At 38.4% G+C, this 22,889-nt stretch overlaps 3 protein-coding genes across 3 annotated transcripts in view; 2 read left to right on the forward strand and 1 right to left on the reverse strand.

Annotated features, from left to right (window-relative positions):
* cunh2orf49 (chromosome unknown C2orf49 homolog) overlaps positions 1–2,178 on the forward strand; it is a 2,439-nt gene extending 261 nt beyond the window's left edge. The window contains exons 2-4 of the mRNA XM_020609567.1: positions 107–261; positions 1,222–1,462; positions 1,702–2,178. Of these exons, the coding sequence (XP_020465223.1) occupies positions 107–261; positions 1,222–1,462; positions 1,702–1,758 (453 nt within the window). The 3' untranslated portion in view covers positions 1,759–2,178. The remainder of the gene's footprint in view (positions 1–106; positions 262–1,221; positions 1,463–1,701) is intronic.
* A 1,731-nt stretch (positions 2,179–3,909) lies between these two features.
* Positions 3,910–5,905, reverse strand: fhl2a (four and a half LIM domains 2a). Its single transcript, XM_020609510.1, has 6 exons — positions 5,839–5,905; positions 5,549–5,723; positions 5,259–5,433; positions 4,597–4,766; positions 4,262–4,448; positions 3,910–4,180 (listed from the first exon to the last, which is right to left on the reverse strand). Exons 2-6 carry the CDS (start codon positions 5,702–5,704, stop codon positions 4,029–4,031), a joined length of 840 nt encoding a protein of 279 aa, XP_020465166.1. The 5' UTR covers positions 5,705–5,723; positions 5,839–5,905; the 3' UTR covers positions 3,910–4,028.
* An 11,985-nt stretch (positions 5,906–17,890) lies between these two features.
* Positions 17,891–22,889, forward strand: part of nck2a (NCK adaptor protein 2a) — a 40,793-nt gene continuing 35,794 nt past the window's right edge. The window contains exon 1 of the mRNA XM_020609293.1: positions 17,891–18,406. The gene's annotated coding sequence lies outside the window, so the exon portion shown is untranslated. The remainder of the gene's footprint in view (positions 18,407–22,889) is intronic.

Here is a 22,889-nt window from a genome sequence, read left to right on the forward strand (position 1 = left end):
TCAGCCGCTGACCAATGTTTGGCATAAGGTGACAGAAGGCATTTGGGGAAAAACAGGCAAGCTTATCTAATCAGACTTTTTTTGTTGTTCTTTATATTTGAAATAGAAAAATGTGAATATCAGAGACTGCGGGAGTCGGGACCAGCTCACAGAGCTTTACCTCCGACATGTCATCCCGCTACCGCAGAGGAGTTTACCCAACAGCCGCTGGGGGAGGAGAGTGGAGAAGACCCGGGGAAGACGGACATCGGCAGGTCACAGGTCTGACAGGTCACACACGGAGTTTTCAAGATGAATGTTATTGTGCTTTAATAGGCAGTCAGCAGTGTTGAGTAGTCGTGAAATACATAATTAAACTATTAGTTTAAGTACATTTTGCAGTAGCTTGCTGGTAGATGAACTACATTCATATGTGCGTAGTGATTGAGGTAGTTAAATTACTTTTGCCATTTTTTTGTGTGCAGACTTCTGAAAAGACTGGCTCGCCTTTCTGAGTAGGCTATTCATTCTGAACATCCAGATTCACTATTCCAGCAGCCACATACATAATCAGTTAGGCAACTGTAGATTTAAACATTTAATAGTAGGCCTACTCCGCATATTTCACCAAGTGCAAGTAAATGTGCTGTTCAAATAGGTTTTTGTGCACTTTAGTGAATTCATGGATATGCTGTGAGGGGCAAAAACCTCATGGGTGTGCCTTTTCCACCCACTCTCCTGTATACCTGTGCACCAGCACTCCTGTGTAGACATCAGAAAGAAGGGGCATTTTGTAGACAGCATTTTGTGTCCCAGTTTTCTCCACACCCGGTGTGTTTATTTACAAGAATCAGTTATTACTCTTTATTCTGTGTCCCTGGCATGTTTGGCATTTTCATAAATGCATGATGAAAGCCTAACAGAACAGCAAAACATGAACATCACATAAAGTGTTTGACTTAAGTGATAAATATATTACTGAACACAGATGTGCTGTGCTGTTGACCTGGTCCAAGCAGATGGGCAGCAGACAGTGTGAAACAAGTCATTCTTTGCACCAAAGTTGTAGTCCACTGCTGGAGATGAGAAAAGGATCTCAGTGTGCCTCAGAAAAAATGCCAGCACAGAGCAGCACTTCTTGCCACAATCCTGCATGAAAATAGAGCCTTCACTATTGGCATGAGTTTCTATTTGAATGTAAACAGTTAATTATTGTTTTCATTATTGTTTGGTCATTTCCAGTTCCAGTAATGACCACAACAGGAAAAGGCCTCTGATTGTGTTTGATGGCAGTTCCTCTCCCTCTGGCCCACTGAAAGTGAAAAAGCCAGAGGGAACCACAGTGTCAGCAGGGATCACAGACAGGTTAAAACCTCCTCCAGCTGCAAACCTGTCCAACCCCATCCGCAAGCTTTCGGGCAACATGTCATCCGTTCATCGCAGCACTGACACAGCAAACAACAAACGAGAAGCAAATAGCTCGGTATGACATTTTGTTCTGTCACCTCTTGTCCATGAAAATCAACTGTTGTTCAGCGATAATGTCACAATTATGCATATTGTTTTGTGTTACTCGTATTATTAGAAGTGGAAATCAATACAGTATTTTGACAAAGATGGTGCTCTGATATGCAATATATTTAAAAGATGCATTGCATTATATTGATTTTGTTCCACCGCTATTCTTAATACCTGTTGATGTGTGATCTTCTGTCACTCCAGGGTGTATCGAAGTCTCCAGAGGTGAAGAAAAAGATCCAGCATGTGACATGGCCCTGACGTCTAACCCAGACACAGAGACCTAATGAGAGGGTAGGCTCTGGTGTGGACGGCTCACTCCCCTCCCATCACTAAACACTGGCTCTTATTGCCCACTACCTTTGCTCTCCTTCTCACTAACTGCATCACAGAAAGAAGTGGAAACCCTGTAACTCGTGCATTGAGGCCACCTCACTGTTCTCGTTCAGTTCTGACAGGATGAGGTGGTGCTGCCGAAGTCACAGGCCTCATTGTAGCCTTCCTCAACCTGAAGTGCCCTTACCATCAATGATCATCAACTCCAGAATGCCATGGAAATTACGGCTGTTTGTATTTTGTTTCTGTCGACGAGTTGGTTTGTGTAATATGGCCTCCAGTGCTGGTTTGTAGTGATATGAGGGAAACTTTCTGGCATTGGTTTTGTTAAAAAAAAAAAAAAAATGAAACAGGAAATTCATCTGAGGCTGGAGAAAGTATTCACCAGCCTGACTGACGGCAGAAATGTTCTGGACAAAAATAGCTTTCATGTAGGTTCAGTAGGAAGACGTCATTGGTGTTTTTATATAGTGTTGTGATAGTGAAACCAAAAAGCTCAAAGTGTGCATCAGCAGCTTGATCCGTCATAATAAAAGTGAATGAATGTCACTTTTGGCTTTTTCCCGTTATGGGTTGCCACAGCAAATCGTCACACTGATGATTCACATGTTGCCATTTGGCATGTGTTTTACACCGGATCCCCTTCTTGACTCGAACCCGGGCCGCAGCGGCAAGAGTGCCACGCCCTAACCGCTAGTCTGTTAGGGAATTGATCTGCCACAATTAATACAAGTACAAAGTTTGCAGCAGAAAATAACTGGGGAGTTATGTGATTTTATTTTTTAAATAGCTGTCTGTGGAGATTACCCTTCGCTAAAATGTGGTAGAGGAAAAAACATTACAACTGAAGTGTAAAAAGAATGTGGATGGTCCAGGGGAGATGCACATTGAGTCGGTGTGTATTGGCACATTTGATACAATGGCATTCTATCAGCAGTGGTTTGATGTGCACAAAGATGCATCTAAAAATGCTCAGTGTGAGTTAGGGGTTAACACTACACACCACAGTTTATGCTGAACAGAGCATTTTGGAAGGTGTGTTTGTGTACTTTTAATTGTGAGCATGTCATTTTTATCCTCAGTTGGCTTCATTCCACTGAGTTTTATTTCAACTTCGGAGATGTTTCGCAGAATGTTCAGGGTTTTTAAATGTTTGTGACATGTGGTATTACACAATGTACGTACATTACACAGAGGTCCAGTTATTTTTCTTGTACAGCTGAATAAAATCAATCCACTGCTTAGTAGCCACTTTGACACAGAGAAACCCGGTAACTTGTACTCAAGTATCTAAATATCCCCTTTCAGTGATCTAGGAAAAGAAGACTATGGAATAAACAGAATATCATCTTTTTAAAGTAGGTTTATTTTCAATTGTTCATAAATTTACTTCTATGAAACCGATGTAGACAGAGTTCATCAAAAACACACAGGAACAAGATTCTCAATGCATTTTGCATCCTTTGTCAAATAGTGTCATATTTATACCGACTGTTTGTTAAAATAAATTGTCCAATACAGTGATTCACTTCTATTGGCTTTATTGCAGTAGAAATGTCAACAGCTCTGTGACCTATGTATGATAAAATGCTGGTATTGTAGCATACAGTATACAACATTTTAAACTGAATGTTGCTGGAAAGATATATAAGAAATATAAAATTCTTTTAAGAAGTTTAGACCCAACAATCTGCAATATATTTTGTATTACATTTGCGTGCACTTTGACCCATTCGTCGTCGTCATTATTTGTATCAACAGTTCTGAAATTTATAGGATTTCATGCACAACTACAGTTAGCATTTATAAGGAAAAAGGATGAGATTTTAAACTGGTTATAGCAGAGCTAGTTCACAAAACCCATGCACACAGTAATTATTATTGCAAATCAAAGTTGGCATTAATATTGTAAATTTACTTCACAATGACGCTAACATGTTGGTTTCAAATGTCTTAATGCAAATGACTTAACATTCATGTTTTTTTTTTTTGTTAGTAATGACTTTCTTAGAGTGAACATTTACCTTAAATACATTTTCACTTAATAGATTTGTTGTTTATCATAAAACAGTGTGCGTTCATAGCAATGCTTTGTAGTACATATGCTATTTGTTTAGACATTATTTATTGTATTCTCATTCCTTGATCATAACATTGCCATCAAACCAAATGTATCCATTATCCCTTACACTGAGTTAGATGTCCTTGCCGCACTCTGGGCACAGGATATCGTCACGTTCAGTGAGGAAACCACGGCCAACCAGGGACACAGAGCACTTCTTACAGTTGAAGCAGTCGTTGTGCCACTGGCGCTCCTCGAAGGAAATGTATTTGCTACCTCCGAGACCTGAAAGAGAAAGTACAAGTCAAGAAAATGGAGAAACAAAAAATATTTTCAGATTTCAGGAGACTAATAATGAGTGATTACCGCTAATGGGGGTGGTGCAGGAGGCACACTTTTTTGCATAGAGGTTGCAGAAGCAGTTGAGACAATAAGCAAAGTCGTCTTTAGAGGTAAACCTCTGACCAGACAGCTGCTGCTTGCAGCTCGTGCACAGGAAGCAGTCCTTATGCCAGGGCTGGTCACGGTAGGTCACCCCGCCAGTGGTGATTGGCTGATTAAAGGGAACAAGAGTGTCATGCTGTCAGACATTGTAGCACATACCAAACAGGTGTAGTTGTTATTCTCTGAGTGAGGAACAAGAATAACTAAGTACTACTTTGAAGATCACTTCAGACTGTATGTGTAAATGGGCCTTCTACCTTCTTGCAGTGCACACACTGCATGGCAAACTGCTTCTCATAGCAGGGCACGCAGTAGTTACGGGTGTCCTTAGGGATGAAGCTCTTTGTGCCAATGGGCTGCTGGCATCTCTGGCAGGTGAAACAGGTCTCATGCCAGCTGTTGCCCTTGTGCTCCATCTTCCTGGAGCCTTCAGAAACAAAGAATCAGAGAAACTGAGCATGTGAATTTGGAGTCTGCACACAGGTAACATTTACTCTAATTATATTTTGGTGTTGTCTGTATGATCTTGTAATGAAATTGTATAAAATGTGATGTTCCTCTGACTTCATAGTAATGTTTATATTTTAAAGTCAGGCAAAGGCTACAGGCACATATATTTCTGGTTTCATAATCTGGCATGCAGTGGAAATCTAATTAGGCTTCTGATTCTGTCTCAGTCTTTCACAACATACAAGGGTGCACTGGGAGTATTCTGATACTGGTCAGAAAATTATTAAAGTTCATTATAGTATTTCATTTAATCCATCTCACATGTACTGCAATGTTCTAGTGGATGCTACAAAAATTATTTTTCAAAACTTGTAGATAAGGCTTTCAGAACTCGAATCAGAAACTGCATTTTGCTGCATCTTGAATTAATATATAGCGATGACTGCTCTTTTTGTGGCTTTCTTCTCACCTGGCATGATGGTTTTCTTGCACTCATGACACTTGGAGGAATATTCATTGGAGTAGCACTCAGTGCAGAGGAGCTGTTCATCCTTGGTGGAGAAGGGCTTGTCCACCAGTGAGCGCTTGCACTGGAAGCACTTGAAACATTCCTCATGCCAGTGACGGTCCTTGTAGGACAGATCCTATAACAGGTGGACGGTTAGAGTAAGCATGACGTTGATGCTGATTAGTTTTCAAGACAGAAAGAGAAAGTATGTTAGTGCTCTTATGTACAGTGTCTTTTGTAACGTTCCCTACCCTGGTGTTGCAGCCAATGGGCTTCTTGCACTCCTCGCAGGTGTTGGAGTACAGGCTCTCATAACATTTCACACAGTAGGGATTCTCCTCTCTCAGAACATACTTCTTCCCAAACAGGGACTCCTTGCAGTAATGGCAGTCGTAGCGTTCGGTCATTTTGACCAGGATCACTCACCTGAGAAAGAGCGAGAAGGAAATTTTTTAGTCGAAAGAAGCTGACTTTATTTCACATACAAATTAAACAGCATCATCTGGATGATTACAAAAGATCTTCAATATCCATCACTTACTTAAGGCTTGCAGACAGTGGTGTCTTTTTACTACTTTTTCCAAATATATGTTTGCAGTGATACTGAGAGAGATCATTAATCTATAGCAATAAATGTTTTCTAGTACACATTCACTACCAAGATCCTTCACATTACAGGGTTTTTCTGCATTGCATTTCCTGCCTTTCATCTCTCGGCTTCCTTTGTTTTGTTCTCGGTGCCAGGCGCAGTAGGTGACAGATGAGGAGGATATAAATAACTCCTATCAGTCCTGCTTAGAGGCAGTCAACTTTTGACCTGTTACATACCAGCGCCCACCATGTCACTGTATATGGACCCGTCCATCACCTCACCTCCAGCTGTCGGCACCAGATCAGAGCAACCCTTGTCACTGTTCGCGAGTGTGTTCAAGTAGGTTTAGATGGCACATGTAACAATGGATAGTCACAATTCGTGTCCTGGCTGTTCTCCAGTCCTCTGGCTATCCCACCTGTGCCTAAATATTCTGACTCCCTGTTGGCCAAGGATAATGTAGGCTATATATTTCAGTGTGTGTGTCTTTGTATATGCGCTTTATTTCTGTAACTTTATGCTCTGTTTTCCCAGGGCTCCCTTGAAAAAGAGGTTTAAACCTCAATGGAATTTAAGCTGGAAACATATAAATTAAATTAAAAAAAAATGAAATTTGTGAGTGATATAGGAAAGAACTAAGTGAAAAACAGACAATGGTACAGTTATTAGCTGTTAGTGAACAATGTCTAGTACCACCCCACCCATTTTGTTTGTCACTCATACTGCTATGTCTTCTTTATTCCTCCACAAAGCCTTGACCGTACAAGTATGCTTGTCAAATTGGAAGACTGAAGATTAACTTACACTTGTATGGCCCCTCTGTTTCCTTCATTTCTGTTCTTTTTTTTTTTAATTTATTGCATTCCTGGGTTTAAGTGAGCTGCTGTTCTCTGTTGTTATTCCCTTTGACTTGCTGTTTTTTGTGTTTGGACTGTCCCTTGATCTATTTGACATTTAGACACAAGATCTGTGAGGAATTTATGAAGTTCCTGACATTCAAGAGGCTTATGTCTTGTTTTCTTGCTGAAGTTGAGACATGTAATCCTTCTGTCCTCTGCTCTAGGCATTCTCAACCCCTCCCACATTCTCTCATTGTCTGTTGCCCCCACTGTGACTCATCTAGCTAATACAAGGATTTATCAGACTCCTAAAAATAATAGAAAAAAAAGGATAATCTGAACTGCCACAAATAAGACTGTCACAAATTCAGGCATACTATACAGCTGTTTCCCAGCTTCTGGGGTCACTTTGATGCTGCCCATCCGTGAGTGCTGCCTGGTCTATAGTCAGAAAGTGCCAGTGCTTAAAGACAACATTTCTGTCTTTGAAGGCAGGGAGCAGCTTGTGGAACAGTGCCGTAGTATTGTTTTGTAAAGACTGTTGTAAGCAATCTTCACTTTAGTCAAGATAAAAAAGAAAATGTTGTCATTCCATGAAAGTGAGTTGTAGGGCTCAGATGTACAGGATTTCTTTTAAAATGTAACACCTGCCATATAAATAAGTGCAAACAATAAACCAGTACTGTACCAGTAGCAATGATGTTCAGTATGAAAGCAACAAGTCTGTAGGAATTCCTCATCAGTTCAGTAAGTCTAAACAATAGCCACTACTCTTGTAAGTGGATAATAGAATAAAATGTTAAATTGAATTTAAATTGTTCATAATAAATCTTGAATTACATGCAGTACAAATAAAAGTTTTCATTTTAACTTGACCCCCTACCACCAACTTTAACATTACAAGCTGTTTAGAGATTTTGTTTTTCAGGAACCTCTAAAACTTCTTGTTAGCTATTGTATTAACAGATATGTTTTGTGTTACCACAAGATTTTCTCTTGATTTGCATCACACCAATATGCTGTGAAGTCCCTCGAATGCTGTAAAGCCACAAAAAACTAAAATAACTAGAAGCCACTACTGTTTAATGAATCACCCAGTAAGGAGATGATACCTTCATCAACACAATTTTGCTGAAGGCAAGAGTGAAGTTGATGCAGAAAGAAAGGTGGAAATAATCTCCGCTAACTAGGGTCAATAGGGGTTGTGGGGATTTTTTTTGTGCCCAAAATAAATAATACAGTAATTTCAAAAAGATGGAGTTGGGCTGTCTCTGAGACAGACAGGTGGACAGACAGTGGGAAGAGGTGGTTAAAGAGTGAGGATACTGTGCAGGTGTGTGGGAAGGTAGATAGGATGTGGGAGAATGGAATACATGGTGAATGAAGACCAGTGAAAAGGATGAATGGGTGAAAAGATGGATGAGTAAATGGATGGATAGTGGAGCAGCTAGACAGAGCTGGGTCTTACCTTCCTGTCTGAGGAGTGTGTGCCTGTGCAGAGTCTGGGGCAGACTGAGAGAGGAGGTGCTGGTTGAGCTGTAGTTACTCCTGATTGCATTACTCCACCCATCAGGGTCTAACAGAGATAACCTCGAGGCCCCCATTCACTCCCTCGCTCACCACTCACCAGCGAGGCCATGTGGCCTTTTAAGGTCACTCAGTTGTTCACTCACTCGCATACTCTCTTACTGGTTGATCTACTCACTTGAATTTTACTTCATCTTTTAATATTTTTGGTTATCCCCACAGATGTATCATATTACCCCCTCTCTATGCTGTTTCCTGGAGAAAAACAAGTCATTCTTGTCCACTGTTGTTTTCTTCATAACTGAAATATCTGTGGTTATCATTATCATAATACTGCCCCCCCACCAACACACACACACACAAAAATGTGCAATGTTATGTAATGAAATGATATTCCTGTGGCCTGATACTTGATAGGAAAAATGCCAGGTCAAATGTCAAAGATTGTTGTCCTCGGACATTTTCCCCTACTCGTATGTCTCATCTGTCTCTACCTCTCTCTATTTCTCCTCACTGGGGAATACGCTTTCAGGCCTGATGATGGGCCCCAATGCGGTGTCTAAGAAACTTTTTGCACTATTTTCTGCACCCTTGCACTCTTGTTCACACTGCTGCCGCCCCTCCATCACCCCTCATACTCTTCCCAGCTCTTTCTTTTCTCAGTCAGGCTCTCTCTATCTGAAGCAGGTTTCCCTGATCCTGCAGTCCCTGGACACTCTCCAGTGAGAACATGCGTCAGCAGTACTCCACAAAGATTCAAGTGCTCTATTTGTAGCAAGAGTGGTACTTTGCAAAGTGTTAAATATATGTGTGTGTGTGTGTGGTGCCTAGCATGCATTTATATTTATGTGTGTTAAATAATGTATAAAAATCTTTTTAGCTATGCTAGCAGTACTGGCTACAGGTCAGTCTCCCACTTTGGTCCAGACTCAAATATCTCACTCAGTACTTACCTTTTACCATGAAATTTTCTACAGGCACTTTGTACTTTCCCCAGAAGTGGAAACCTTTTGAGTTTAGTGATCCCTTTCTTTTTTTCTACAGTAACAACACCAGCAGATTGACACTTGTGGTTTTGAATAAAATGTCCCCACACTGATTTGATCGATTGCCATGAAATTTGGTACAAATATTTACGTCCCCCTCATGATGAATTATATTGTAATGACTCACAATTTTATTTTGTCCAGTACTTAGCTTTATGACCAAATACCTGCAAAATGAATGAGCCTCAGCTGTACTGTGTGTTTAATGCTAATAAACAAACTTTAGCATTTTAACATGCTAAACTAAGATGGTGCTATTTCCGCTGTTCAAGTTTGTTTTTGTGGCAGTATTGTAGTACTTGAGTCCAGGGCTCTGACTCAGGTCTAGATTTTCAAGACTCACTACGCAACTTGGACTTGAGCATTGACTGCAAACTGACTCTGAAGCTGGAGACAAGGACTGACTTTTTTTTATAATAGGTGATAATAATTTGGCATCAGATATTGATATTAAAACCTGTTCACCTGCACCATGCTGTATCTGGCATACTTGCTATAAATGATTTTTATTTAGCAGATTGCTGAGCTTTATGGTGATGTAATACACTGTTAGAAAGTCTTGAATATAAAATGGTGTAACAACTCTGTTTATTGTAGATCATAATCACTCTAATTCAGGTAACAGGGACTCGACTCAAACTCGACTTGGACTCCACTCAAATTGTTCTTTTGTAATTTGGACTTGACTCTGACTTGAGGTTTAGTGGCTCAACTAAAACAAAATTTTATGCTAATTTTAACATTAGCAAAAACACAATTCCTAATTGTGTTTGATTAGCTGCAGGAACAGTGAGTGGTTAACTGTTTTCATGACAAAATGATGTGTTTCTCTCAGTTAGACCTACTTCATCAGCTATTTCAAAGGAGTTTTTTTATATAAATGCTGGACAGGATGTTATCCTTTTTACTGCTCTTAAATGTAAGGTGCTCCAAATGCAAGATTAGAATATTACACTGAACTTTTCAATTTCTATTGAACTGTAAATAATGGATTAGCAATGCTTTCATGAAATGGTCTTAAATGGTCTTATACTTGTATAGCGCCTTTACAGCACACTCAAAGCGCTTTCACATTATTCGGCCATTCACCCATTCGCACTCCCAAGCACTCATGCATTCACACACCGGTGACATCACCAAGAGCAACTGGGGGTTCAGTGTCTTGCTCAAGGACACCTCGACATGTTGGTCTGGCCAAGCCGGGAATCAAACCGCTAATCCTCCGGTTAGGAAACGACCCGCTCTACCTCCTGAGCCACAGCCGCCCCTAAAAAAAAAGCCATTCTAAACAGGTTTGAAACAGGCAGCTGGAACAAGCACAAAATTGAAATCAGATGTCAGTTTGTCAGACAGGAGACAGAAGAAGATGTACTAGGTCAGAGGTGAAGACTGGAAATAGATTACTCTGCCTGTAACAGAAATGTTGAAGCATGTTTTCATTCATGCATCCACTGTACCTTTAGTAAAACATTAATGGCTTTTCCCTCAAACAATCTGACCACAGATTATACTATATGTTCACCGTATTCCTCTTATAGGCCTATTGCCAGTATATTAAACACATTATGATAATACTTGAGTACTGTATTTAACCCAGGACTGGGAAACAGTCACTTCACTTCAGTTCACTGAATTCCAGATGTGGTCTAAGTAAGCGCTCAAAGGACAAATCTGTTTTATCACTAATTGAAACTGTGCCCAAGGCTAGCCTAGATATTTTCAGCTTTTGTTTCTTTACTGTGTTCAGCTAGCACACAGTTGTCCCAGCCCCCACTCTGTGCTCTCTACACCGAGGCCTCCAACTCAGCTGCTTAGGCTAGGGGATAAAGATGCAGCTGTCTGGGCACTGCGAGGCTATCGCGATGCTAAAGTTTACTTCTGCTGCAAATACAGCCATGTGGAAAGGTCAAGTCAAGTAGATCCCATCATCACTAGTAGACTGCTAATCATTAATACTGCAGCATCCAGCTGGACTGGAATTTCTCTGGGGCATCAAAGGTCCAATATGATCCTCTGGAAGAACTCCCTTGCACTGCCTTTCAGACTGGTTGAAATGGATCCCCAGCAACTGACTTTAGAGAATGTGCAGCGTCACGTAGTGAATGTCTCAAATAGGCACTTAATACTGTTGAAGAGGGACAGAATCCTTTTGGGGTCCCACTGTGGGAATAGGGTATATTTGCAACTTAGCCTGTGTACAGTAAGAGTATATCATGTTGCCTTAATTTGATATTTAATATTTCTTAGGCTAGATTACCTGCCTGCGATGGACTGGCGACCTGTCCAGGTTGTACCCTGTCTCTTGCCCACAGCCGGCTGGGTTTGGCTCTAGCCCCCCGTGACCCCGTTTGGGACTAAGCGGTATAGAAAATGGATGGATGGATGGATAGATTACCTGCATATAACAGAATTTTGGGAAATCATTTGCTTTCTTGCTCAAAGTTAGATAAGAAGATTTTTATACCATACTCCCAAACATTAATTCCATATCAGGTTACAGTAGCAGGCAGCTAGCTTACCTTATCATAAAGAGTGGAAATGACTGGCTCTATCTGAAAAGAGACTTTTGGAAAAAGTTTAGAACATTACTGCTCCCAGCCAAGAAATAGTCCAACTCATAAAACCCCCATAAAACAGTAACTTGTTATTTACACTTTGTGTTTTATCTAAATTGAAGAAACAAAATATAACATATAATGACCTTTAAAGATGCTGGTAGAGAGATTTTGTTACATTTGGACAAGTACTGATGGATTGATTTTTATAATGTGCTGTATTTTATAAGCTTTAAGTTTGTCTACATCCACCCTTTTATGCTTACCTTACTGACATTGACTTCCACACCTCATTCTTTCCTTTTTATTGATTAATTTAATAAATATTCTTTAAAAGTTTTTAGTCTAGTGCGTCTTTTGTTGTAGCCTTTGAGCAGGGTCATAACAAAGTGGGGGCTCATCAAGGATCCCAGAACATCTTGCAATGAAAAAGTGCTTAAAGTTATAACAGTACAGTGTGACACTTTCCCCCAGACTAAAGTACCGGTGTCCTGTTCAGTGTGGTTGCTTTGTCACCTGACATTGATTTTATGGCGATGATTAAAAGCCTCCTATACTCATTTTCACTCTTTCTTCATTAGGTGCCATCGCACTGATCTGGGTCTATATATGACATGGAAAATCCTCAGTCATTTAACCTGGTGTTGTGTTCCCAGACCACTAAATCCCTGCAGAGACTGCTGGGATGTTTCAACTCCAGTAGTCACTGGACACTTTATATAGATGCTGAAGTTTCTCTTTTCTCGTGGTTCTTTTTGCCTACACAGTCCCTTCACGCTGCATATACAGTCACACAGAAAACAGAGGTAGAGGTTATGAAAGTTATATGAAAATATAAAGCAAAGTAGAGTTACAATTTTAGCTTGGAAAAATTGTTTCCCAGTTTGAATCTGACATTACTGTGTTACTCTCTGCCAAAGAAAATCTCTCTTTGCCACTCATCAGTGAGGCAAGTTATATTTAATGATAATGATAATCACTTTTATTGACCCAGTATGTTAAACACACAAGGAATTTGTCTCCAGTACAAAACCAAGGCAGCCATCTGCGGTGCCAACTCACACACACACACCAATGGCAGTGTTGTCCCTGCAAGGCACTGCTCTGGCCATTGGGAACAACATGGGGTTCAACATGTTGCCCAAGGGGAGAACCACTGACTTATGGGTTAGAGGACAATTGCTCAATCAAAAATGTGCTGGTCTTAACCCTTGTGCTCTGTTCGGGCGTACGTGTTTCTCTTGTGTTCCCGTTCAAAAAGAGAGTACAAGCCTGCTGCAGTCTCATCTGACCTCACTTATCTGGACAACAACTGGGGCCCGCTGTCTCTGGCTGCATTTATCTTACTAATTCTGTCTGTTGCAAAGCAAGGACAGCTGTCATGGTGGCACTCTGACAGCTAGTACCAAGCCCCCAATGTCCCAGAATACAAATCCAAAAGATCTGAGGGGCGAAACTCTGCCCACCGGTCCCCTCTTTACATTGCTGTTAGGCTTTTAGCTGTTTGAGTATTCTGACAGAAAAAGCCTGTTGGTGTGGTGGAAAGGGGAAAGCATGTACTGAGAGTATGTTATCAAATACAAATAAATAATATGATTCAATCAGTTTACTGTCTGAGAGTTGTGTTAGGTCTGATGGTCATTATTTTATTTACAGATTAAAGGCTTTACCTTAAACGGTATACTGTAAAATGTAAAAAAAAAAGAAAATAGTAATATTCTGGCAGCTGGGGTGCCAGAAATTACTATAAAGTTATAGAAAGTAGCCATCTTCTAAAGTAAAACAATGTCCCTTAATTTTTAAATAGCTTTTTTCCATTTAATTAGGAAAGCTTGTGTAATTAAAACATTTGTTATGTTAAAAAAAGATATTAAACTTTAAAGCCCAGGAATTTTCCCTTTATAAAATGATAAAAACAAATCATTTAAACTATACTGACAACAATATACTGCTAATTTTAGAATATTTATACAGTAATATTAGTGAGCATTCATTGCACATTGTTACAAACACAATAAGTTTTCACCATGAATGGGTTTGACAAACTAAAAAAAAGAGAGAGAGAGAGTAAGTGAAACAGTAAATGGAAAATATTTTTAATAGTCTTTTTATCTGAATAAGGAAAATTTTCTTTAAAAAATGAAAATTTTATGGTATTTCACAGCTACTGATTTTTCCTGATTTTTTTTTTTTATTTGGCATGTAATTTCACAGTATAATTTTAAAAAAATTTATTACCATTTCCAAGTATGTTGAAAATACAGAGAAGATCTGTAAAATAAACAAGAAAATTCCCTAAAACTATGAGTTTTTCTTTTTACAGTGTAGGATGGTTTAGAGATGATGTATGATAGCTCGGCCACAACCAAAGACACATATGGCTATACTTTTACTTTATTATAATTCTCATTTCTTAATGTCTGGAGGCCACTGAATAGAAAACATAGCACAAGAACCACTGGTTCATCACATACATCATCACTCCCAGTCAGGTCGACTTAAAGACAGACGTCTTTCTGCCAAAATAAACATCCAGTCTAATTTGTGTTGTAACTATAGCTTTGCTCCACTGCAGGGGTCTCAGCAGTCACTCAGTGGGATGATCTGGTGTGGTTGATGAGAATACAAAGGGCATGGAGCTAAAATGGAAATCATCCTGGCTATAGCAGTAGCAGAAGGAGTGTTGACAAGTGTTACTCAGCCTTAATTAATACATCAAGTTCTTCTTGGGATTAAGAGAAACGAGGTGACAAACCATTTCAATAATTTTACACTTTTACAGCAAATTTGAATGACTGTAATGTTCTTATAATGTTACCTCCCAGTCACACACCACCAGATTTCTAAACATTTATGCTAAGTGAAATTCAACCTTGTAATTTAATAAAACCAGCTGTACATCTAGTAGTGTAGCCTCTTTCCAGTTATCACTGAGTCAGCTGTATTAAACAGGCTTTACATAAAATGTGAATTTTCATCTGATAAGCATGTGCTAGTACTTATTCATTTAATTCCTTTTTAATTAAATGAACTCGTTGGGGTATGGAAGTCTTAGTCCATTTCGAATGAGGAGGGAGGTGAGTGTGGCCAAAGGGTTCAGTTAAAAGTTACTGTATTACAATGACCTGGAAAAGATGATGTGGAAATATCATGAGGGAAACAGTGTTTAGCTTTTCTGCCAGGGATGCTCTGCCCCCTTGTGATAAAAAGAGCTGAATGTCTGTGCAAGAAACCATATGTGTTTGCTCACATTATAACAGTTTAAATTTCCAACAGACAAAGATGAACATTAAAAACATGTACAGTTGAGTTCACTCTGCTTTCCAGTAGGAATATGAATTAGACATGTGGAGGCAAGGAATGAGTGCATTTGCATAATACCCGCTTTAACTGAACTGTTAAGTGGATGAATATTGCAACAGATGTTGATCTAAGTAATATCACTGTTGTGGTTATTTTATGAGCTGGGTTTTAGATGTGTGTGATAGGTGACATAGACTGTCAGTGTAGGATGTGATGTCCTATCTTTGTCATTGATGGCAAGGATATGATGCAATCCTCTATTTTGCAGTTTAAGTTTAGATGTATCCTTATTCTTTATTTCATGCTAACTTTTATACAAAAAAAAATTAGCTGAAAATCAAAGAAGTTCCACTGTTCTTGTGAATTTCTGTCATCTTCAGTGACATGTTAATTAATGTCTTTGATTTGACTGACAAACCACTGTGGTAAAAACTGATTTTACCAAAGGAAATAATAAATAAATGACAAAAAATGTGACTATGCATACACACACTTACACACAGAAGAGAGTGAAAAGTTGAATTGGGTTTTTAGCATTGGAATTTATTAAGGACTTGAACAATAGCAACATAGCATTTAGGACATTTAGCATGATGCCAATAATACCAAGGCATAAAAGAAATGTATTGGATAATACTTTGGGAAGGACTGGCTTCCTGAGTTTGAGCATTCAGTACAATTTCCTGTATGATGAACCTTGATTCTATTAAAAAATGTCAACTTTCTTTAAAAAACCAAATACCCGAATAGGACCGACTCACGCTGAACAAGCTGTAAACAAATTTGTTACCATGGTTATCACTGTTTACTCATCCAACTGATCCCACTGATAAATATGAGAACAGGGTGGACATGAAGAACTGATCCCACCAGTGCAAGATTTAATTTTCTTTCTGACTATATTTGTCATGCTTCTTGTTTTGTAAGCTTATTATATCCTTTGCACGCTGACTTTATTGGGTTATGTCTCTTATCTTTACAAACATCTGCTTACTTGTGTGACTGTGACAGTTAAAATTTCCTTTGTGAACAATAAAGGTAATCTGGTTTTATGTGAGTAATTATATTATGTAACACTGAGTATAGTTTAAACTACAATGTGATGTGTAGCTAGTATTGATATTTGGTCATAGTACATCAGATCAGATGTTCCAAGATTTTGGAAATGATATAGGCCAGTATGTATTTGTGATTTAAAGCTCATTCTTGACCCAGAAAACAACAGGTGAGAAATAAATACAGTGGGGTCAAGTTAGTAGTCTACCTGAATAAATAAAGTTTATAATGTATTTATCTGACCAATATATATATATATATTTAGCTTTTTTGTTTTCTTTTTTGTTTGTAGCCTACAGATTCTGTAATATCAACAAAAACAGAAATTCTCTGTACATGAGCGCAATACCGCTTCATCAATGGCTGTATATGTCTGCCATTTATTTATTTCATCAATGGGATGAACGTGTTGACTCAGGCGGGATGACGTGGCCTTTCTGAGATAATAAAGACCTGTTTTATAAAAGTATAAGAACCAGTTGGACGTTGATAAGAGTATAAATCATAGCTCCCAGTGTCATCAGCAAGGGGCGATATTGTTCCACAGACTTTGTCCCTTTTCCTCTGGCGTTGTCCTGTACTAGTCCCGGCGTTCGTGACGTCACCAACGGGACCGGTAGTCAAGGTAAACAAAACCAGGACAAACACACCGGAAGTTAAGGGATGTCCTTCAAAATGAGAGTGGCTTTTTTAAATCAGTTGCTCATTATTGACTATTATAAGCCCGGCACAAAACAAAATGGATATTAAAGTATACAAGTGCAAGCATTTATGAATAACTAATAAAACTGTGATATAAAAAGCAACACACCATTTTAGTTTCAACTGCTGCTCATATAAACTAAGAATCGGATTTTTACTTTCATTAAAAGTATACTTCAGTAAACCATTTATTATTGCTATTGTTTTCAAATGTTCTCTATAATCTACATACAGTTTGGAAAATTGTATTAATATTATTCTGCTTACAAAATTAATGTTTTTATTTTGACATTTTGAGTAGGCTATATTTTGTTCATAACATTTATGGCTGGATAATGGGCAAGGCGGGCAACTGCGCAGGGGCCCCAGACTCCTAAAGACCCCAAAAGCCCCAGATATATAACATAGTATTGGAGTCTATATAATTTGATTAACTGGAAAGTTGTTAAAAAAAACTTGCTCCACTAATGAACACTATCAACTATAATGGGTCCTTGGTCTCTGAGAAAAAAAAAGTTTTTTAGTCATTAACTGTTTTAGTTTAGCTATACTGTGGTTGCTCAGTGTGAAGTTGTTTTTTTTTTTATCAAGTTGCTTACATTAATTTGTATGTAATGTTGTTCAAACACAAAAAGCCTCAAGTAATGTCATATTATTCCATCACAGAAGTTCTGTAAGGCTGCATCCAAAAACTCGTTTCATTAAAATTGTTCTTGAATATTTTACTGACTGTTTAGTATATAAGAATGTCAGATAATGTGTAGCCTAGTAGAAAAATGCCCATCATTATTTCCTGAAGCTGAAGTTAAGTTAATTTAATATCTTAGAAAAGCAGAAAACTAGCAAATATTCACATCTGAGAAGCTGGTAACTGGGTTTATGTTTGTTTGGTTTTTTTTTTTAGAAAATGAACTAATACATTTATCAAGTAGGCCTAAGCCTAATCATTTCTACTCTAGCGTTAGTACTTGTTAGCTTTTGGGTACTTGGAAAAATAACAACAATCTTGTATAAACGTTCAGCAGAGGCCCAGAAATATATTTTGCTGACGTCTAGCGAGCCGCGACACTGTGTTTTTATTAGTTATGTCGAGCCATTTTCAAGTCGCCTATGGGGACTCGAGTCAGTATCACCGAAATTATAGGCTACTACATAGTATACAATAGTTACTGCCTGCTCCCAAACATAATTTTGTTTTGAAAGTTGAAACCGGGCGTCCATTGTTCTTCCTGAGTAGCTTGATACTAGCGATTGAGGTGGAGGCAGTGAGCTTGCGACAGAAAAACAAGCGAGACAGGTCGAGCAATACATAGTCGGTCCATGTTTTAAAAGAAAGAAATTAGTAATATCCATGGATATGTGAATCTTTGAAAAACGTTATTTCTGTCACCTTTATGCGGGCTTAGTCTCTTATTGTTTGGTACATTGGTTTCCATTTTGGCGTGCTGACTGTCGCCGTTTGCCCATTCTCACTGGAGTGAACACTAAGGTAAGCCAGAAACCGCAAATCAACTGTGTAAGTTGGTGCACTTGGAGGGCTACTTTGCCCACTTAAACACTATCTAAATATCTGTTTGGGGTTTTATTTCTTAGTGAAAATGTTTAATCCAAACTGTCGTAAAAGTTGGGATAAAAATGGTAGTTTACTCATGCCACTTTCTAGATTTGACGCTGGGTCTTTGTCCACTCAGATGTGGTTTCTAAACTCAACGTTGTGCTAACCCCCCGGTTTACCTCACACTTGCGCTTGTTGTGATTAAATACCACACAGTGTAGCTGAAATTTTCGTTCTTACAAGTAAAACATGACGTTAAATGTATCCACTTAACCGTTTTGCAGTATGTGTACCTGTGTACTTATTGAAGGCCTGTAAGCGCTGGCTACTATAGCAATCCACAAGCGGGTCTTTAGACGTACAACGCTACGTTTCTTGGGATATTGGCTCAGTTTGAATCATTTTTTTTATGATTGTTTTGTTGACGCATTGTTATAAAGTCAAATTTTTCTTTGTTCGGGTGCTTGTCCTGTGTCAGAGCTTCTGTTAAAAGCGCAGTAGCTTACACAATGAACCACATTTACCCACACAGCACAGTCTGGCGACTGGTGCCACATGACATGCGCTTATCAGTGTTTCTGGTAATTAATCCTTCCCGTCAATTCCTAGAGATGATAGATTGCACTGCGCGTAATGTGTGGCTGGAGTATTTGGCCAATAATTATGCGTAAACTCAATAATTTTGTCTGATGAACAGACCTGGAGAAATATTTTTTTCTCGACCCACTGTGTTTGGAATGTAATGATTCTGGTTCCTTCAAGGTTCAGAGAGTAGGTTTTGGTGCAGGTGTTTGAGATACCTACTGTGCAGACACACCCTCTGTTAAAGGAACCGTGATAGTGCAGAGTCTAGACTGTAGGACAATGTTCACTCAGCAATGACAGGTATGTGGAAAGCAAGTACAGCAACAGTCTGCAGAGCCAGTATTACCGAAACTTCCTCTCTTGCATCATAAGTTAAAAGCCCTCAAGGCAAAGACATATGACAAAATATTTTCCAGATTTAACAGAATATTTCAAACTTACTAGACAATATAAGAAAACAGACTTTTAACTCTGCTACATTTATCTGAAAACTAGTCACTTGTTACTTTACCAGTTCATTTTACATTTAAAGTAGAATTTTGAATGGCGGTCCTTTACTTGTAATAGTGTTACAGTTTCCATAGTGGTATTACTACTTTTAAGATAAGAGTACTACTTCCGTCACTGCCATGATTGTTGACTCTTGTTGTTGGGCTGAAACAGGATACTCAGTTGGCAGTTTATCAGTTCCACCCAGTTAACATTAATGTAGGCTAATATGACAAGTTCTTCCATCATGAATGTGATAATGTTTAGTTTTAATTGAAAGGCTTTCAGTGAAGTGTTGATTCAACCGTACGGTCATTTTTAGAGGATGTAGGCACTGATGCTGTTGTATTGCATATCAGTTGTTTTGTTCATCCCATATAAAATCAATTAGTTTAGTCTCTCTGTGCAATCTTCATCTTCCAAAATGACCATACAGTTGAATTTACACCTCTTTAAAACAGTTTGGGAAAAAAAACTGAATATCAGTATCTAATAAACTGGCAACTGACTCTAAGTCAGCAGGCAGAAAATTAATAAGTAACAGTTGGTTACCCTAACGTGTGCTACTGTATGTATCTGTGCGGCTTCACAGTAAGGTTTAGTCCTGTGTAAGGTATTTGCCAGGAGGTCAAGCCTTGCTCATGCCAACCATTTACTAGTTGGCCTACTACTTGTAAATAATAAGCCTCCTGAAAGTTAAATAAATGTGAAAGCCTAAATCATGTACTGGTTTTGGAAATAAAGTACACAAGAAAAGATGTTTTGATAGATACTCATTTATTTACGAATTATTTGTAAATGGTATAAGCATTTATCTTAAATGTAATATAGGCTAGATTATTGAGTAAAAGAATGAGTATTCATTGTTGTATGTACAAGTAAGGCAGTTCTAACAGTTAAGAGGAGCTGAAATTATTAGTCAGTTGTCAGAAATTTTAAGAAGCAGTTATTTTGATAACCAGCTGTTTTATTTCCCAAGTAAACATCTCTAACTCTAGTTTTTGCAGTGTGAGGATTTGCTGCTGTATTTCACTTCAGTATCACAGGAAATTGAATGTTCTGAGTTGTGGACTGTTGTTTTAACCACTCAGGACATTTTAACACATTGCTTTAGGCCTTTGGAATTTGTGATAGGCATTTTTCATTATTCCCTTATATTTGACAGATTACAGAAGTGTTGAGAATATAATTGACACAATAACAATTTTAAAAAAGTTTGTTTCAGGTCTGTAGGTGATAGTTCAGTAAAGGTAATGGTACATTCTGTGGCCTCTTATTAAGAAAGTAATAACAGGTTAAATGTTAAATACCATAGATAATCTAAAGAGGTTTTATAATAGTTTTCAGCACAATCTATGGTGTTTTATTATAAGACATAATGGAAAATAGGCAAACACTCCAGATTAATTAAAAATATACCGATATACCTTCATAATAGTAACAACCTGCATGTAATGATTAACAACATTTTCAGGCTGATAAAAAGAACAAACAGAGGTGTTAATGCCTGACATTCATTATTTACACCTACACTGCCGTGTTTTTCTTTGTCTGATTCATGGGATGTATTTTCCACTGACTGATGTTTACATGGAAAACACTTTTATGGCAAATGAAATGTAGTCATGATATTTTTCCAATTCCCCAGCTTCATATGGACCATCTGAATTTACCATTTAACAAGTGACCACTAGTGCTGATGGAAGATGATCACCACCTGCAGTCGCAGGCTTGATGTTACTTAATGATAGATGATAAAGTTAAGGATGAAACTGGAAGTGACATTTATGCAGCTTTGATAATGTCATGCTGAATTCAGTATGTGTGCAGAAAACTCCTATATTTCCTTGTTTTGTTTTGGTTGCATTGGTTTTCATTGACATTGGTTGAATAACAAAAAGCATTTCTTGTTTCTCACTGGTTTCCTTCTCAAGTCACACATGGGCTTGCCATTTTAGCCACATCTTTGCAAATGAGGTAACTTATAAGTCAAATGCTCTGTCTTCATTATATTTGATTGCATAGTTATGGGCTGAAACTAATGACTCTGCTTGTCTTTCTCTCATATGATGCTTAATGGGCCAAAACTGCTCTCACACACTTCACACAAACAAGTGAGGAGATATCACACAGTGCCTGTACAACATTTTATGTTTTGTATATCCACTGGTTTGAGTAGGCGTTGTTGGAACAAGACTGTTACACTAAAATGTGAATGGCCTAAAGTACATAGAAGGTCCTACGAGTGTAGCATATGTGAGTCCCACATAATGCAATGTAATATTTATAAATGTAATAGATTGTAACTAACAATTAAAATAATTCTTACTTTAATAAAATACTTTTATGAATGTGTGCATCCTCCCTTTCATTTTATGACACAATTACACAATTTCTTTCGAAAAGTGAACTCCAGCTTGTGGAAGTACTTTATTGCAATATTAGGCTTAGGAAAGTCTTTATTACATTTATAGTTCATCCTGTGGCACAGCTTGTATACAGTATGTTTTGTTGCTGTTTGGACATCCCAAACAAAATAACATAATTCCTTGTATATCTACAAGAATCAGCCTCTCCTGCGGTTTTATGAGTTACTGTACACTGTCGGTCTCTAGCAGTCATTGAGGAAGCTTCAGTACAGCAGGGAAAACTGCAGCAAATAAAGAAAATTGTCAAAATTGGCATTTTGGCTTTGTGGAAACTATGTTTGCCTCCCTCAGGAAATGTCTCTAGGAAAGGAAAAGGGATTAAGTGTTGGTACAGATAAGCAGTCAAGACACGGAGAGAAACTCATGAGGAACGTCATGTTGGTAGCAAGATAAAGGCCATCCCATTGTCATTGTAATCGTATGTAATCTAGGGAAAGGGTGGCCATTAAACTGAGTGCACACAGTTATGACAGACTGGGCGAAGCGGAAAATATTGCTGCTCTGCAAGTTTATGCTCCTTTAGGCGGTGTTTTGATATGTTACTCTTATTGACCTTTTACCTGCGGTTTTATTGTACGTATAGTAATGAGCTTGGGTGTTGTCAACTCAAGTAGCCTAATGTTTCATCTCACAAGATGCTCCAAAAATGGTCCCACTAGGTGCAATGGATTTATGACACCAGACAAAATGGAATGTGGCACAATAACTGTTTTATCTGTTATTCTGTTTTCATAATTATTGGAAGGTGCAATTGTAATTACCTTCACCAAGGGCAGGGGTTATGTTTTTGCCAGTGCTTGTTTGCTTGTGTGTTTATTTGTAAACAGCGTAACTCAAAAATTAATGAATGGATTTGGATGAAATGAAACAAAAGGACCAATGTTGTATACAAATGTGTGTTAACTTGGGCTTAA

The sequence above is a fragment of the Monopterus albus genome, unplaced genomic scaffold, assembly GCF_001952655.1.
Source record: "Monopterus albus unplaced genomic scaffold, M_albus_1.0 scaffold99.1, whole genome shotgun sequence".
Classification (NCBI taxonomy): domain Eukaryota; kingdom Metazoa; phylum Chordata; class Actinopteri; order Synbranchiformes; family Synbranchidae; genus Monopterus; species Monopterus albus.